General features: G+C 36.3%; 1 protein-coding gene across 1 annotated transcript in view; it reads left to right on the top strand.

Moving 5' to 3' along the window:
• The window catches only part of Naaladl2 (N-acetylated alpha-linked acidic dipeptidase like 2), an 890,024-nt gene that overhangs the window by 531,965 nt on the left and 340,297 nt on the right, over positions 1-17,762 (top strand). Inside the window, exons 7-8 of the mRNA XM_032898601.1 lie at positions 12,025-12,117; positions 15,125-15,330. Of these exons, the coding sequence (XP_032754492.1) occupies positions 12,025-12,117; positions 15,125-15,330 (299 nt within the window). The remainder of the gene's footprint in view (positions 1-12,024; positions 12,118-15,124; positions 15,331-17,762) is intronic.

Genomic DNA, 17,762 nt, shown 5'->3' on the forward strand with positions numbered 1-17,762 from the left:
CAGTTTTTCAGAAGAATAGTTTTCTGATAGATCCAATGATTTGTGAGTTAAAGAAGTTTGGTAGTATGATGTGGGAAACCAACAAATTTTCTCAAATTTCACTCTTACAAAAAGGTTTGGCTTCTCTTTCTGATAGCTATATAATTAAAAGTGTCTCTATATTCATACAACATTACTAAGAGGAAAATGTCTTTTTTCCAATGCAAACTTATTCACATGTATGAATGTGGTTGTGAATATATGTATATGTATTTATTGAAAATAAGGTTAGGTTATTTCTTTAAATAAATGATTGGTTACGCTGCCATAGGACACATCAACTAATATTATGCTTTTTCTGTAAGTAGTCGGCATTTTTAAAAGATTATCAAACACCAATAATTGAAAGCATGAGTCTATAGCAACATTTAATCCCCATGATAGGTAGAGAAACTGAACACACACACACGCACGCACGCACACACGCATGCACACACACACACACACACGCATGCACGCACACACACACACACACACACACACACACACACACACACACACACACACACACGCCTGACCACAGCACATCCCCAATCTTAGAAGAAATTCTACTTTTAACTCACCTACAAAAATTCTCAAGCATAGTGAATGGACAAGATTTCTATTAAAGTCAGAAAACAGAGTGAACCGTGTATAGGAAAGCAAGAGAAACTTAAATACTATAATTGGAAATCAAAGCTGGTTGTGAGTGTGATTCATCACATTTTTTGGAAAGCTTTGGGATATTTCCAAAATATTTGCTAATGTTTGTTGGAAACAAAAGCCTTGTTTGTGTTCTGAGACAAAGACTAAGAACCAGTTGACCTTAACAACAGGCAAAATGAAAGACACTTTTGTCTTTAGAGTGTACATCTGTAGCAGATACTATTCTGAACTAGATGGAATTAAGGAACACAGAGGAGGACTCTCTTTCATGTTTCTCAACTCTGATACAACTCACCCTATTTGAATAGGAATGTTTCTAAGTGAATCAATTTTTTTGTCTTATTGGAATCTTTTGAACTTTGGATGTCATATTTTAAAGGTAACATTTTTGCAATTGGAAAGGTAATTTAAGTAGCTGGAAATCCACACACTTGTGTCCGGAGTATTTAAATAATAATTTGCAGTTGCATCTTTTTATAAATTCCTCATGTCAAATTTCAAGTTACTTTTTTTATTTTGAAATAAAATTAGCATTACTGAAAGCTTGAAAGTATAATAAAAATTACATGTCTCTTAGCTATTGAAAAGCAAACTGCAGGGTTTCTAACTAGCACCTGAACCCCACTAATCCCGGCCCACAGCTCCCTGCTCCCAAACCCCATGGAAGAGAGAGCTGATCGCCCACAAGTGTGGGCAATCCTGAGACTGCAGAGCAGGAGAGACCGCCACTTCTGCCCACCTTTGCCCACATCCCTGACCCAAGAGGAAACTGTATAGTGCATCTGGGAACAGGAAGACAGGGGCAATCAAGCTGCATGAGTCCTGCGATCCAGACTGCACCCAGATCTGAATGGACCAGGTCAAACAGCTTCCTGCACCCAAATCCCATGGGAGGGAGAGTTATACCTTCAGAGATGCAGACATGCCTGGGAAACCAGAGGAAACTACTCTTTGCCCTCATTTCTGACTCTAGAGGAAAATTCCTAGTGCCATGTAGGCCCGCTGCGCACAGGGACCCAGAAGAAGTAGGGGCAGGCCCTTCTGGTTACAGCCCTCTGGGAGAGCTGAAACCTAGCCCATAGGAGCGACTTCAGGCCCAAGACCAAAGGTAAAGCCAACTTTTCTGCTCTAAGTGAACTGCCTGGTGGACTCAAGACACACAAAGGCAAAATTCCTCTGGGACCGGACGCTTCCAGTTTATAACTGGCGCCAAAATCTCACTGATCCTGGCTCACAGATCCCTCCTACCAAACCCTGTGGGAGAGAGAGCTGTCCATACCCAGAAGTATGGACAATCCTGAGATTGCACGGCAGGAGAGACCTCCACTTCTGCCCACCTTTTCCCACATCACGGGCTCAAGAGGAAACTATAGAGTTCAGCTGGGTACAGGAAGATAGGGGCAGTCAAGCTGCAGGAGCCCTGCAGTCTAGACGGCACCAGGATCTGAACAGACCTAGTCAGACAGCTCCCTACATCCAAATCCCGTGGGAGGGAGAGCTAGCCATTCAGTTGGGCAGACATGCCTCAGAAACCAGAGGAGACTACTCTCTACCCACATTTCTGACACTACAGGGAAAGGCCTGGCACCATCTGGGCCCCCTGCCCACAGGGACCTAGAAGAAGGATGGTCAACCCTTCTGCCCCCCCCCCCCAGGGAAAGATGAAAGCCAGTGGACAGGAACGACTAAAAGCCTGAGAGCATAACACTCTGTTCCCATAACTGGCTGAAAGAAAACAGGTCTACAGCACTTCTGACACATAGGCCTATAGGATGGTCAAGCCACTGTCAGAAATAACAAAACAAGGTAATACCAGAGACAACCTGATGGCAAGAGGCAAGCACAGGAATGCGAGCAACAGAAACTAAGACTACTTGGCATCATAGGAGCCCAATTATCCCACCAAAACAAATACTGAATATCTAAACACACCAGAAAAGCAATATCTAGATTCAAAATCACATTTTATCATGATGATGGAGGACTTTAAGAAGGTCATAAATAACTCCTTTAAGGAAATACAAGACAACACAAGAAAACAATCTGAAGCCCTTAAAGAGGAAACAAAAACCCCTTTAAAGAACTACTGGAAAAAAACAACAAAACAGGAGGAGGAAATGAACAAAAGAATCCAGGAGTTAAAAATGGAAATAAAAACAATAAAGAAAGCACAAAGGGAGACAACCCTGGAGATAGAAAAAATAGGAAAGAGATCAGGAGTCACATATGCTAGCATCACCAACAGAATACAAGAGAGAATCTTAGAGAAGATTCCATAGAAATTATCGACACAACTGTCAAAGATAATGAAAAATGGAAAAAGCTACTATCCGAAAAAATACAGGAAATCCAGGATACAATGAGAAGATCAAACCTAAGGATAATAGGTATAGAAGAGAGTGAAGACTCCCAAATCAAAGGACCAGTAAATATCTTCAACAAAATCATAGAAGAAAACTTCCCTAACCTAAAGAAAGAGATGTCCATAAACATACAAGAAACCTACAAAACTCCAAATCGATTGGACCAAAAAAAGAAACTCCTCCCATCATATAATAGTCAAAACACCAAATGCACAAAATAAAGAAAGAATATTAAAAGGAGTAAGGGAAAAAGAACAAGTAACATATAAAGGCAGACCTATCAGAATTACACCAGACTTCTCACCAGAGTCTATGAAAGCCAGAAGATCCTGGAGAGATTTCATACAGACCCTAAGAGAGCACAAATGCCAGCCCAGGTTACTGTATCCAGCCAAACTCTCAATTATCATAGATGGAAGAACCAAGATATTTCATGACAAGACCAAAATTAAGCAATATCTTTCTACAAATCCAGCCCTAAAACAGATAAAAAATGGTAAAATCCAACACCAGGAGGCAAGCTACACCCTAGAAAAAGCAAGAAAGTACCTGTTTTTCAACAAAACAAAGAGAAGACAAGCATACAAACATAATATCACATCCAAATATGAAGGTAACATGAAGCAACAATCACTATTCCTTAATATCTCTCAACATCAATGGACTCAATTCCCCAATAAAAACACACAGATTAACAAACTGGATATGTAATGAGGACCCAGCATTTTGCTGCCTACAGGAAGCACACCTCAGGACAAAGACAGACACTACCTTAAGAGTAAAAGATTGGAAAACAACATTCCAAGCAAATAGTCTGAAGAAGCAAGCTGGAGTAGCCATTCTAATATCGAATAAAATCGTTTTCAACCAAAAGTCATCAAAAAAGGTAAGGAAGAACACTTCATATACATCAAAGGAAAAATCCACCAAGATGAACTCTCAATCCTAAATATCTATGCACAAATTAAAGGTCACCTACATACATAAAAGGAACCTTACTAAAGCTCAAAGGACACATTGCACCTCACAGAATAATAGTAGGAGATTTCAACACCCCAATCTCATCAATGGACAGATCATGGAACCAGAAATTAAACAGAAACATAGACAAACTAAGAGAATTTATGAACCAAATAGACTTAACAGACATTTATAGGACATTCTGCCCTAAAACAAAATGATATACCTTCTTCTCACAATCTCATGTTACTTTCTTCAAAATTGACTGTATAATCGTGGACAAAACAGGCCTCATCAGATACAGAAAGACAGAAATAATCCAATGTGTCCTATCAGACCACCCATATCACCATGGGCTAAAGCTGGTCTTCAATAACACTAAGGAAAGAATGCCCACATACACATGGAAGTTAAACAATGCTGTACTCAATGATAACCTGGTTCTGGAAGAAATAAAGAAAGAAATTAAAAACTTCTTAGAATATGATGAAAATGAAGGTACAATGTACCCAAACTTATGGGACAGAGTGAAAGCTGTGCTAAGAGGAAAAGTCATATCTCTGAGTGCCTGCAGAAAGAAACAGGAGAGAGCATATATCAGCAGCTTGACAACACACCTAAAAGCTCTAGAACAAAAAGAAGCAAATACACCCAGGATGAGTAGAAGGCAGGAAATAATCAAACTCAGAGCTGAAATCAACCCAGGAGAAACAAAAAGGACTATAAAAGGAATCAACAAACCAAAAGCTGGTTCTTTAAGAAAATCAACAAGATAGAGAAACCCTTAGCCAGACTAAGCAGAGGACACCGAGTGTGTGTCCAATATACAAAATCAGAAATGGAAAGGGAGACATAACAACAGAATCAAAGGATAGTCAAAAAATCCTCAGATCCTACTACAAAAGCCTATATTCAACAGAACTTGAAAATCTGGAAAAATGGACAATTTCCTAGACACATACCAGATAGCAAAGTTAAATCAGGAACAGATAAACCATTTAAACAACCTCAAAACAATTCTGTTCCATTGGTCTATCTGTCTGTCTCTGTACCAATACCATGCAGTTTTTATCACTATTGCTCTGTAATACTGCTTGAGTTCAGGGATAGCGATTCCCCCTGAAGTCCTTTTATTGTTGAGGATAGTTTTAGCTATCCTGGGTTTTTTGTTATTCCAGATGAATTTGCAAATTGTTCTGTCTAACTCTTTGAAGAATTGGATTGGTATTTTGATGGGGATTGCATTGAATCTGTAGATCGCTTTTGGTAAAATGGCCATTTTTATTATATTAATCCTGCCAATCCATGAGCATGGGAGATCTTTCCATCTTCTGAGGTCTTCTTCAATTTCTTTCTTCAGAGTCTTGAAGTTCTTATTGTACAAATCTTTTACTTGCTTGGTTAAAGTCACACCGAGGTACTTTATATTATTTGGTTCTATTATGAAGGGTGTCGTTTCCCTAATTTCTTTCTCAGCTTGTTTCTCTTTTGTGTAGAGGAAGGCTACTGATTTATTTGAGTTAATTTTATACCCAGCCACTTTGCTGAAGTTGTTTATCAGCTTTAGTAGTTCTCTGGTGGAACTTTTGGGATCACTTAAATATACTATCATATCATCTTCTTAGAACTATTATACTTTATATAACAATTATTTAATTATTCTAGCCTTGGTCCTAATTGCTATCTGGTGTGTTCCAGGTCTTAGTTACATCATGTATGGCATCATGTCTGTTAAAATTGGTGACATTGTGGGATGCATTAGCAGTGTATTGTGCCATCTTATTTAGTTGTACATTGTATTAGTCAGGTTCTCCAGAGTCACAGAACTTATGAGTAATCTTTATATAGTAAGGGAAGTCCAACTCCTCAACAATGGTCAGCAACAACTATGTATGGAATCTAGCAGTTGCTCAGTCCCACCAGGCAGTCAAGTGAAGAATAGAGAATCTTCCTTCTTCCAATGTCCTTATGTAGGTCTCTAGCAGAAGATGTGGCCCAGATTAAAGGTGTGTACCACCACACCAGGATCTGGGACTTTCTTTGTCCCAGATAACCTTGAATTCAGAGATCTCCTTGCTTTATTCTCTTGGGATTCATAGCAACTATGCCTCAAGATGTTCTTTCCAAGATCCAGGTAGAAAGTTGTATTTCCCAGCCTCAAGATCAGGATGACAGGTGAGCATTCCAATTCTGAATTGTAGTTCATTCCAGATATAGTCAAATTGAAAATCAGAAATGGCCACTACATGCATGTACATCTCTTATGTGAGCTCTTGCTGCCATCTATGTAACATTTTCCTCCCTTATGATTAAATGGGGAGACACAGCTTAGGGTCAAGACCTGGTCTACACCTTCCTGAGTCAATGGGCTAAGTGGCAATTTCGCCAGGTGTTATGAAACTATTCTAAAGTACCTTGATTTTCTGCCAGTTCAGTAGGCAGTTTAAGTATCAAGGGTTTTTTGTTATTAGATGCTGTTCTAGGAAGAAAAATATATCCTTGAGTTTTACAAGGACCATCTCTGGAGATTTAGAGAAGGAAATAAATACCTGAAAAGGAAAGTTTTTGCAATCTCTTTGCAATAGAGTTTCAGCCCGTTAGGCATGGGGAGGTCTGACTAACCTGATTTCTGTCCTACTTGGTAATTACTCTGTCTTCACAGTGTCTGTCCATATGATCTGAGTGTAGCCATTTCATGCATCCTGTGGACCCTATCTGTATCACTTGCACTGTGTTAATGTTTTTCAATATTTTTTTCCATTTGAACAGCTGCATATTTATCATTATTTTCTAAGCCATTTCTCTGTTAAGGGTATTTTTGTTGCTTCCTCTTATTTGCACTGTAGAATATGCTGCAGAGAGCTAAATTACTCCTTGCCCAAAATACAGGACGTCTAGTATTGCTTCTATGAACAGGCAATTTGCCTTGTCAGTGGGTTGTTTACTTTAGTAATGGCAGCAGTGGTAAATGGACCTTTAAGACCTTTAGATTGTCAGGTTAGCCCAAATTTAAAGTATGATCATGGTTCTGTTGGATTGAAAGAAAATAGAACACATATACACATACATACACACACACACACACACACACACACACACACACACATATATATATATATATATATATATATATATATATATTAGTACATAGCAGGACACACATAGATGAGAATATAGATAAATAGAAGAAATGTGACATTTTGCTAAGTTACTATTTTATTATTTGGACCTATACTTTGCACAGCGCTCCTTAAAGCAGTTGTTTTGTTACCTGAGAGATTATAGTATAAATGGAGAAGTGGTTGTCAGTCTTTGCTCTGACTTTGTGCTAATTGTCTAAAGTGATGAAATGGTGCCTCTACTGCTGTTTCCATAAAAAAAAACTGCATAAGCAGCTGCTTAGGCAAAGCTACTCTTCATAGCAGCAACAATAGCTATGGGGAAATTTACCAGAGGGATATTAAGACAAGGCAAGATTGATTGGTCACATTACAATTTTGTTGGATAGTAAAGAGAAGCCTTTTGAAAACAATGCACACAGAATTAATCCATCAGAATCTGTATAGCATTTTGGAAAGTGGAGTGATAGCTTGGTTGTAAAGCGTGTGCTTCAAAAGCAAAAACATCCAACTTTTAGTCCCATAAACCTCATAACAAAGCCTGGTGTGGCAGTGCCGACTGTGATGCCAGTGCTAGAGAGGCAAAGAAAAGTACATCCCTAATGCTCACTGGCCAGACAGTCTAACTTCCTTCAAGAGTTCCTGTTCATTGAGAGACTCTGCCTCAAAAATATATAGGATAGATCCAGAGAGAAACGTCCTGAAATGTAGTTTTCCTTTGGCCTCCGCCTACATGTACACACATGTACATGCTAACCTGAACATATACACATGTGTGCACTTGCATGCAAGCATATGCACGTGTGTACACACAAACACACACCCAGAGAGAGAGAGAGAGAGACAGAGACAGAGAGACAGAAGGTTTAATAGATAAAAACCTTACAGCATTGCTAAAGTTATATGAAAATTCATTATCACTGGAGAAAAGGGTAATAATTTTGCAATTATTGATAAGAGAAAACACAGAGTGCTTCTAGAATAATAAGCATTACACGAATTTCAAATTTGAACACTGGAAAAAATATACGGAATTCTGAAACTACTGAATAGTTTATGCATTATTGATACTAAAGTTTTCTAAAATATTATTCTTTATCCCCAAGAGTAAGCTATAGGTCATGAACAAATCTCACCTCGTACCAATGCATCAGTGACTTATAGAACTTATTTGATATCTGTAGTTATAGAAGAAATGGATGTCAAAACAACACTGGCTATTAAAAATAGTTCAAATCAATATACAGATGTTTTAATAGAAGTGTTAAAAATAGGTATCTGTAAAATTGTAGGTCTCCATATATAAACATTAATGTTTTATAACTACATAGAAAGTCTATATACTTAAACTTATGAATATATTAAGATTAAAAAGCAGTGAAAAATCATTTAAATGAAGAAATTTTGGTGAATATAATAATATATTCAGGTAAAATTTAAGGAGTATCAATATATATTTGATATGGTGGTAAGGAAATATAAAGATAATATTTCATATTTGAATCTTACCTTTTTCAGTAGAAGAGATATTATCCACTTTTTATAATCTTATAGAATCTGTAAGAAGACTGAAGGAGCCTAAAATATTTGGAAGTTTGTATAATCCGCATAATAAAAGTAATCTAGAACAAAGGAGCTGTAATGTTACCAAATAAATATTTACACTAGTACACTTATGTGTTATGTATGAAATAACACCAAGGATAACACATGCCTTGACAAAACTGCTCATTCCAGAAATACAAATATCTGTCAACATTGTAGAGTAGAACACTTCTGGCTATCTCCATAGATGACTCAACATCTGCTTATGGGAAAACCTCTTAGCCAAGAAAGAATAGGAGTGAATTTTTTAATTTGATAAAAGACATTCCCAGAAACATATATCAAGAATGTTTTAAAAGATAAAATGTTAAAAACATTCTACTTAAGTTAATAATAAAAGACAAGGATCAAAGAATTCTGGTTTTGCCCCATTTCTGTCTGCCTGCATGGGCTCCAGGACAAAATAATAGGTTGCTAGCAAGGAGCAATGAGGATAAGGAGATTGCTCAGTGGGTAATATCTGTGATCTCCTCTGGAGGAAGAGACAGGAGGACCCCTGGGTGTTGCTTGTCAGTCTGTCTATCCAGGGGTTAAGTTTCAGGTTAAGTGAGAGCCCTTGTGTGACTATAAAGGGAGACTGGGAAGATGGCTCAGCAATGAAAGGAGGGCTGGAAACAGAGGTCAGTGGTCAAAAACTTGCCACATGCCTGTAAAGAATGAAAATTGTATTTCTAGAATCCAAATCAAAAGTTGATGGGATATATTTGCTTATTAGTTATTTCAGTACTTGGAATCTACAGAGCAAACTAGCTGGTGAAACTAGCCATATAAAGTAGCTATGGGATCATCTGAAAGACACCATCTCAGTGATTAAGGTATACTGTGCTCAAGGAAAATTCCTGCTATCAACATCAGATCTCTAATTTCAGGTAAAATACACACACACACACTCACACACACACACACACACACACACACACACACAAGCATAGTCCTCAGACACATGCACATGAAAATCAGTAAATGTAACAATAGAGAAGGATACCACATGCCACCCTGTTGTCAAACGCGTTTCCACATGTGTAGACCCAGGTGTGCATGCTTATGTGCCAAAGAACATCTGAACAGATACTCTTATATATGCACATTAAAGAAACGAAAAAAAAAAAAACAATTGACTTCCTTCAAAATTACCAAAATTAATAACCCTATGGACCCTGTGTCCTAGTGAAGGATATCTAGAAATGTTCTTATAAATCAAAGGCATAAAATTAAAGGGCATTATTTGGTTGGTGAGCAAGGCAGCAAGCACATACTGGCTGGTCCGAGGGCCCCACACACATACAGTGAAGGTCTGCTTGGTCTGGCATTAGTGGGAGAAGATGCACCTAATCCTTGAGGGACTTTAGGCTCCAGGGGACGGTGGAGGCATGGTGGGGGAGAGAGCACCCTCTCGGAGGCAAGGGGGGAGAGGAATTGCCTGAGAAACTGTTGGGTGGGGGCAGGGGTGTGTGCAGGAGGAGGGTAATAGCTGGAGTGCAAATAAATCAAATAATTTAAAGGAAATGGCTGGTGAAATATGTATGAAATCGTAAAAGTATACTCAATAATAGGTATACAAACCTTTTGAGGAGAAAATATAAAATTCTGTTGACAGATCAAAAGACATCTGATAATAACTAAGAAGTATTACCATGGTAATAACAAAAGAGTGAATATCATTTCCTCAGATAGGTCTATGGGTACCTTGCAATCCCAGGGAAATACCTCTCAACAGTGTTTTCAGGAAATTTAGTATTAAATTTCATATGAAAATAGCAGTTTAAAGTAGTTGTATGGAGACTATGTGATGATTGAGAAGCTATTTTAATTCAAACAGTAGGACCAAGGTTAAAAAAAAAAAGACACATAGAAAATCTAAAATAAACCCAAAAGTAGTAGAACTCTATATGATCACAGTTTCAATTAGACAATATCCAATAAATTATGTAATAACAATTGACTTTCACCAGCCCAACACCTGGATCAGATCACCAACCGAACCTCACCAGAAATACCACGGTCTAAACCACAAACCACTGAGTACATATGGAGAGACCAACGACTCCAGCCACATATGTGGCAGAGGATGGCATTGTCCAATATCAGTGGGAGGAAAAGTCCTTGATCCTGTGAAGGCTTGTTTTCCCAATGTAGGGTAATGCCAGGGCAGTGAGGTTGGAGTGGGTGGATGGGAATGGGAGCATCCTCATAGAAGCAGGAGGAGGGTGAAGGGGCTATGGAAGTGGGGATACAGGAGATAACATTTTAAATGTAAATACATAAAATATCAATGAAAAATAAAATGATAAAAAAAAGAAAAATCCTATGTTAGTGTTTCAAAACCTTAAGAGCATGTGGATTACATGTAACTGAATCAAGAAACTATTTCTACCTTCAAATTTTTTTATTACACTTATTTATTTATTGGAAGGAACACATAAGAACCATGGAACATGCACTAAAGAACACAGGACAATGTCCTGAATTCAGTTCTCTCTGTCTACTATATGGGTTCCAGGTATAGAATTCAAATCATCACTCCAGGCAGTAACTGCTTTTGCCTCCTGAGTCAGCCATAAGGAAGTGCTTTCTAAGCTAAACCAAACAAAATAACCCATCCTCAAATTATCAAGTCCAATCCCTAGAAATTCTATGCCTTCTTTTGGCCTCCACGGGCAGTGCACACATGTGGTACACAAAAACACATGCATGCAAAACATAAAATATATAAAATGTTTTTTTAAAAAAGTAGAGAAATTAGTAGTGATTAATTATATAATCTATGAAAATGGGATGTATTATGTGAAAATGGGTTGTAGAAATATTCCATTGTAAAGTACTTTATAATTGTTTTATATTATAATAGCAGTGAGTCCCACAGAAAAATTGTGTGCTGTCCCTTTCTGAAGACAGGAAAGTATTAATTTTCACAGAATCAATTGTATCTTCCCATTTTCCTCTGTCTCTTTCTGCAAACAGCTTTTTCTCAACCACAGCAGCAGTTTCTGGTGTGTTCTTGTTTTGGAGCCTGTGTGGTAACAAATATGAGGTATAGACATATCTCTCCATGGCTATCAGAATCAGGAAGTGAGTAATATTCTCAAAGTCATCATAAAATAACAGATACCTAGACCAATGTCTGCTTAAAATATTGTAAATGCTTGCCAACAAAAAGTGTAACTATAGCTACATGAGATTATCGAATTCTGTGGAATTATTTTGTTGATGGTACTTACTAAACAATTTCTAATGTTTAGAGGGAAACAAACACCAGAATACAGATAAAGTGTATTTTAATTTTTTTTTTACAGAAAAGAGAACTGTCAGTTTGCAGGTACAGACAGTCACAAAATTTAAGACAGTGTCTAATGTTGTTGGATATCTAAGAGGTTTGACATCACCAGGTAAGTACGGTTAAGTAGTTGTAACCTAGTCCGTAATTCATATGAAACAACCAAACATTTTCTCTGTTTCATAATAATTTTAAAATGAAGTTCAATATGCTACCATATATTATAAAATTATAGAGTATGTATAACATATGTATATATATATATATATGTGTGTGTGTGTGCGTGTCTTTATAAATGTGTACATGTATACACATACACATACACATATATACATACATATATCTCTATATACACACATATACATACATAAACATATACACACAGGCTTAGATGACTGAAAGAATGGATTGGTATGAATGTTTAATGTATTTTTTCTTTCCTACAATATCTCATCACCAATAAGCTTTAGGAAGCGCAGTATTTTAAAGACCAGGGAAAGGAAAGGAGAAGTAGAGTTTATATTTATGTTAAATTGATGTGGAAATAAATAGTCGATATTCCTTATATTACTTTCCATGATACTGTGGAAATTTTTAGTTTAACGAAAGAATAATTTAAAAGAAAATAGCACAGGTTTTAGTGATGCAGTTTTTGAAAACGAATCAAATTTTTTTTCAAAGCAAATCCTTCTAATTCTTAAGCTCTGTCTGAATATTGGCTTGACTCATAGATCTGATCAATGCCTGTAATTTTTGGTTTCAAAGGATTTTATGGAAATGATTATCTGTTTACATATTAAATATTTTACTAATACGGACTGCTGAAGGAATCTTAATATAGAAACTAAGAATCAATCTAATTGTTACATATATCAATTAGCAGAGTCACCCTGGCAGACTCTGTCTCATCACAAACTAGATCACAAATCGTTACACATGGTTTTATTTATTGTGTATGAGAAAGGAGAGAGAGTGAGGGTGAGGGAGGAGAGAGGGGGAGAATGAGAGAAAGAGAGGGAGGGAGGGAGGTAGAAAGGATGTAGACTGGGGGGAGGGAGAGAGAGAAAAAGAGAGAGAGAGAGGAGAGAGAGAGAGAGAGAGAGAATGATATAATCACAGCAGTGCTATGGTGGGTATATGGACATCAGAGGACAATTTAGGGAGTTACTACTGTCCTCCCATCACAGGTTCCAGGGACTGACCCCAGCCCGGCAAGCTTGTGGGCTAACAGCTTTAATTCACTCAGCCAATCTGCCATCCCTAGAGCACCATTAAGGTTTTATTGCACTCAAACCACTTCTGTGGATATGACTGGGACACTTATTCAATTTCTCCTTGGAGAATTATTCTTCTCCGTGGCACTAGTTAAATTGACCTAATTGCTGACCCAGAGAATTTTGAAATCAAGTTTTATTTCCTCCCTATTTCTCGACAGCCAACTCTTAAAAATTTCATGCAGTGTACTGATTCTCCATGGTTCCTTTATTGTACAACCTGTCATCAGAGCATCCTTAGACACAGACAGAAATGAACTTGGAAATCCATATGCTTGCATTTCACCAATTTATGTGTCTTTCATTTCAGTGAGTCCAATGAAGTATGAAAATATTTATTAATACTGTTTTATTTGTACTCATTACAGAAAAACACACAGTTGTACAAAGAGTATACTGAATTCATGCTAAAGAAACTTAAAACTACGAAACAATTACATGCAAAGGTTTTTGAATTCTATGTAAAAAGAAATAAATAAAATGAAAAGAATTCCTTGTTCATGAGGTCTTATTTGCTGATGTTAAATTTCAGAAACAGTGTTAATATATTCAGAATACAGTCCATCAAAAGCAGCAATTTTATATATTTCTGATATATGGGTGAATAAATGCCCAAGAATTAAGTGTTTGAATATATAACAATGTAATGTTGCATACACCTTTATATCCCATCACATATATCTTAAGAAAGTGTTAGAAGATTGTATCATTGGCGGTTCCAGTTCAGTACTGAAATTTTTAATGATTCTATACCATTATAATTTTTATAGCCTGCTTCCTTCCCATGTAGTCAAGGGACACTTCTTTTATTCCATGTAGATGTATGACTTGCTTTATATCAGATACTTTTCCTGTGTATATAATAAGGGAAGCTGTGTCAATCCTCAGATATGGAAATCAGAGAACAATTTTCAGATGTCACGTGGGGCTTAGAATCAAACTGAAGTCATCAGATTTGACAGTAGGTGCCTACACCCATTGCCCCATCATGCTGTTCCCTGCTATAGAGTTACATGGGATATCTCATAATAAAGTAAAGATGAGACTGCTCTTTAAATAAATTCAAAGGGTTGTATAATCAATTAAAATGACCTCGGTCGCTGTTGTTGTGAATAACAACCACTGGGACAAAAAGACAAGAGAAATCTCTGGAGCTATATTTTGATCCTATTTTTATGGTGAGACTAGCTAGTGAAAAATTGCAAAAGGACCATATCCATGAATCATAGCAAGTTTTCTACAGGAGCATCTAATGAACTGTGTATGGCCACATGAAATAAATTACGTGAAAAGTTAAATTATCAGTAATCCTGGCTTGGTGCTGTTGAATCTTATTTTCTTTCAGAGAATGGAGAGGGGTTAGAAGCATAAATTGAAACTATAAATATATCCCTAAATACCTATTTTTTAAAGAAAGTCTATACACTTTTAACATACACAATTTTTAAATCACTTCCTTTACAGATGTAGTAATAGCTCATTGGTGTTCACTAAGCACACAGCCACTGCTTGCTGTGTACCTCCCACTATGGTGCTGAAAAATGCTAGATAAGAATTTCTTTGTGGTATATTTGTATACTTCATTAATTAATATTCATGTTGCAGAAGACAGTAATATGAATCTAAGCTTTGGATTCATAATTGGCTTTAGCAGCTGTTTCTGCATTGATATACCCAGATGTATGAATCAAGGCAGGGGGTGGAAAATGCCAAAGTGGTATTAATTATTAGAACAATTTGGCTTAATTGTTGCTTACTTGTGCAATAGGATTATGTAAATGTCATTAAATATATTGCAGAGCTTTACATTTTGTTTTAATGGCTCTTATTTCATTCTATTTCCAGACCGGTATATTATAGTTGGCAGCAACCACCATGCTGGACACAGTTATAATGGACAAGAATGGGCCAGCAGTACTGCAGTAATCACAGCATTTATTGAAGCTTTGATGTTAAGAGTGAAGAAAGGCTGGAGACCAGAGCGTACTATTGTTTTCTGCTCGTGGGGAGGAACGCCCTGGGGCAAAATTGGCTCCTATGAATGGGGAGAGGTGAAATAAATTTGTTAATTGTACTTCTTTTCTTTCCTGCACTCCTCACTATTTCACATTTCATATATTATAGTCGAATATTATTGAGGGAAAGAATATAAGGAACTTTTCAAAAGGGCTTAAAAACCAATGTAATTCCATTGGTATCAGAGCTACATACTTACATACCAATTGCAATAATGTTTACTTTGTCATAGTTTTCCTTAGTGGATAATATGGCAGGAAAAAAAGAAATAATATTACACACACAAATACAGATTTCTGTGTTATCAGACAATAGTAAGTACTCATTACCACGACATGTTTCAGTGCAATGAGAAATTTCATGTAAATATTGATTATCATCCTACCTTTCTTGCTTCTACTCCATCAGATCACTCTACCCTAGCTTTCCTGCCTTCTTACCTACCTCCCATGAAGAACTTAATCCAGCATTGAGATATAGACAGTAAGCAGTTGCAATATTTGAATTGAAGCTATACCTTGGTATAGCTCTATGTTAGGAAGATACGATATTCTAGTATAATATGACAGTGGTAACTATGGTTGTACTAACAGGATTGTTAGCATTGTAAAACGCTCACATATTTTACATTATTTTTTGATTATTTGGAAAGAACTGAAAAGCAAACATGTAGACAAAAGGTCTATGTAGTTTTGAATGGAACACGATCTGTTCACTATCTTTGTAAGAAAGCATTATTTTTTATGAGAGAAATATGATTAAAGGGAATGTATGGTCATAGTTCTTTCTTACATCCTCAAGAAGATAAAATGCCTATAGATATTAAGGAAAACATCAATATGGCATAGAAAAATTAGTAGAGTCAGAAAGTTCTTTCAGTGCTTAAGAGAACACGTTACTTTGAGAGGACTGGGTTTGTCCCCAGCACTAACATGGCAGACCATAACTATCTGCTATGTGAGTTCCTGGGGATCTGATGCCATCCCGTGACCTTAGAGGGCAAAATGTGTATTCATGGTGTATGTACATTCATACAAACACTCACACACATGAATTTAATCTTAAAAGAAAAAGAAAGACTATGTACTTTTTAATAGGTTAATAGTCTTACAGCTGAAAAAAATTGTTCAACAAGACTCACAAGCTTCAGGTGAGGATAAATGTAAGTGAGTGGTGGTACATTCTGTTTCAAGGTGTATACTTCAAGTCAAGAAATTCCATTCCTTTAAGAACATTCTTAAATTCCTGGATGAAAAAAGAGTGACCCAGAAACAAAGCTTTAAAATTTATTTCATAAATTCAAAATAAGTACAACAATTTTAAAATGGTTTGTGTATGCTAGTAAATGTGCATTGTTTTAAATAATTACAAGGCAGTGAAATGGGAGTTTAATTTTCTACTAAATATTAAGGATATATTTTAAATAATATTTAAAATATTTAAAGAGTCACCATTACGTGTACAACTTTCATAATCCATAGTACTGTTTAACTCTTAAATGTGAATAAACCGCATTCAAATAGGTTTCTCTTACATTATTTCCTGAGTTAAACAGCTTAAACTCAAATTCCTAGGGAAGTACATTGCAAAAAAAAATCCTTCAAAGCATTTAGTTGTCAGTTCTCACAGGCTGAAAATTAAATAAATATGGATTTATATACATGGGAACAATTTGTGAAAATTACACAAATGTTTTTGTGCCTCATAAAACATAAATTAATTTTAATTATTTTATAAATGCACTGTTTCTTTTGATAACTCTGTAATTTCTCCACAGAGATTAAACATAAAACTGTTACAGTATAATGGTACAGAAAACTTACTTGTATACACACAAACTAAATATAGGCTCAACAGACTTTTATTTATGTATTTGTTCAAATATATATCAGTAATAATCAAAGAAAAGTATGCTATCAACTTAAGGTGGATGAAAGTCAAGGGAAGGTTTGGAGTAAAGTTACCTGCGAGAGGTAGAGTGAACAATAGAGAGACAATATGATATAATTCTAATTCTATATATGTAGATCCCTCTGATGTGGATGTATATATAAATCTGAATGAATGTATACATTTAGTTGCCTTCTGACCTCTTAGATGAGTAACTGGATCAAAAAATAAGTAAAAATAAAGTGTCCTACGATATTGAGAAGTCACCATCGGCTGATAAAAATTTATCTAATTTTCCATATAATAGATTGCATTACTGTATCCCATGAAAACATTTCATCAGCAACCATTTGAAGAGAAGTGTAAACCTTCAGTTGCTTGTTCTGATTACTGTTATCCAGTCGCTCTTCTGAGAATGAAACACTTTCTTTCATATTCATCTCAAGTGGAAGTGAGCACAGAAAGCTTTGTTCATATTCCTTCTTGCTTTCTATAATTTACTTCTATAGGAACCCCTGGAAGCCCAGTTGATGTTAACAAGATTAGGTGATGTCACTCAATAACATTGTAGATGGTA

This window comes from Rattus rattus, chromosome 3 (assembly GCF_011064425.1).
Source record: "Rattus rattus isolate New Zealand chromosome 3, Rrattus_CSIRO_v1, whole genome shotgun sequence".
NCBI classification, from domain to species: domain Eukaryota; kingdom Metazoa; phylum Chordata; class Mammalia; order Rodentia; family Muridae; genus Rattus; species Rattus rattus.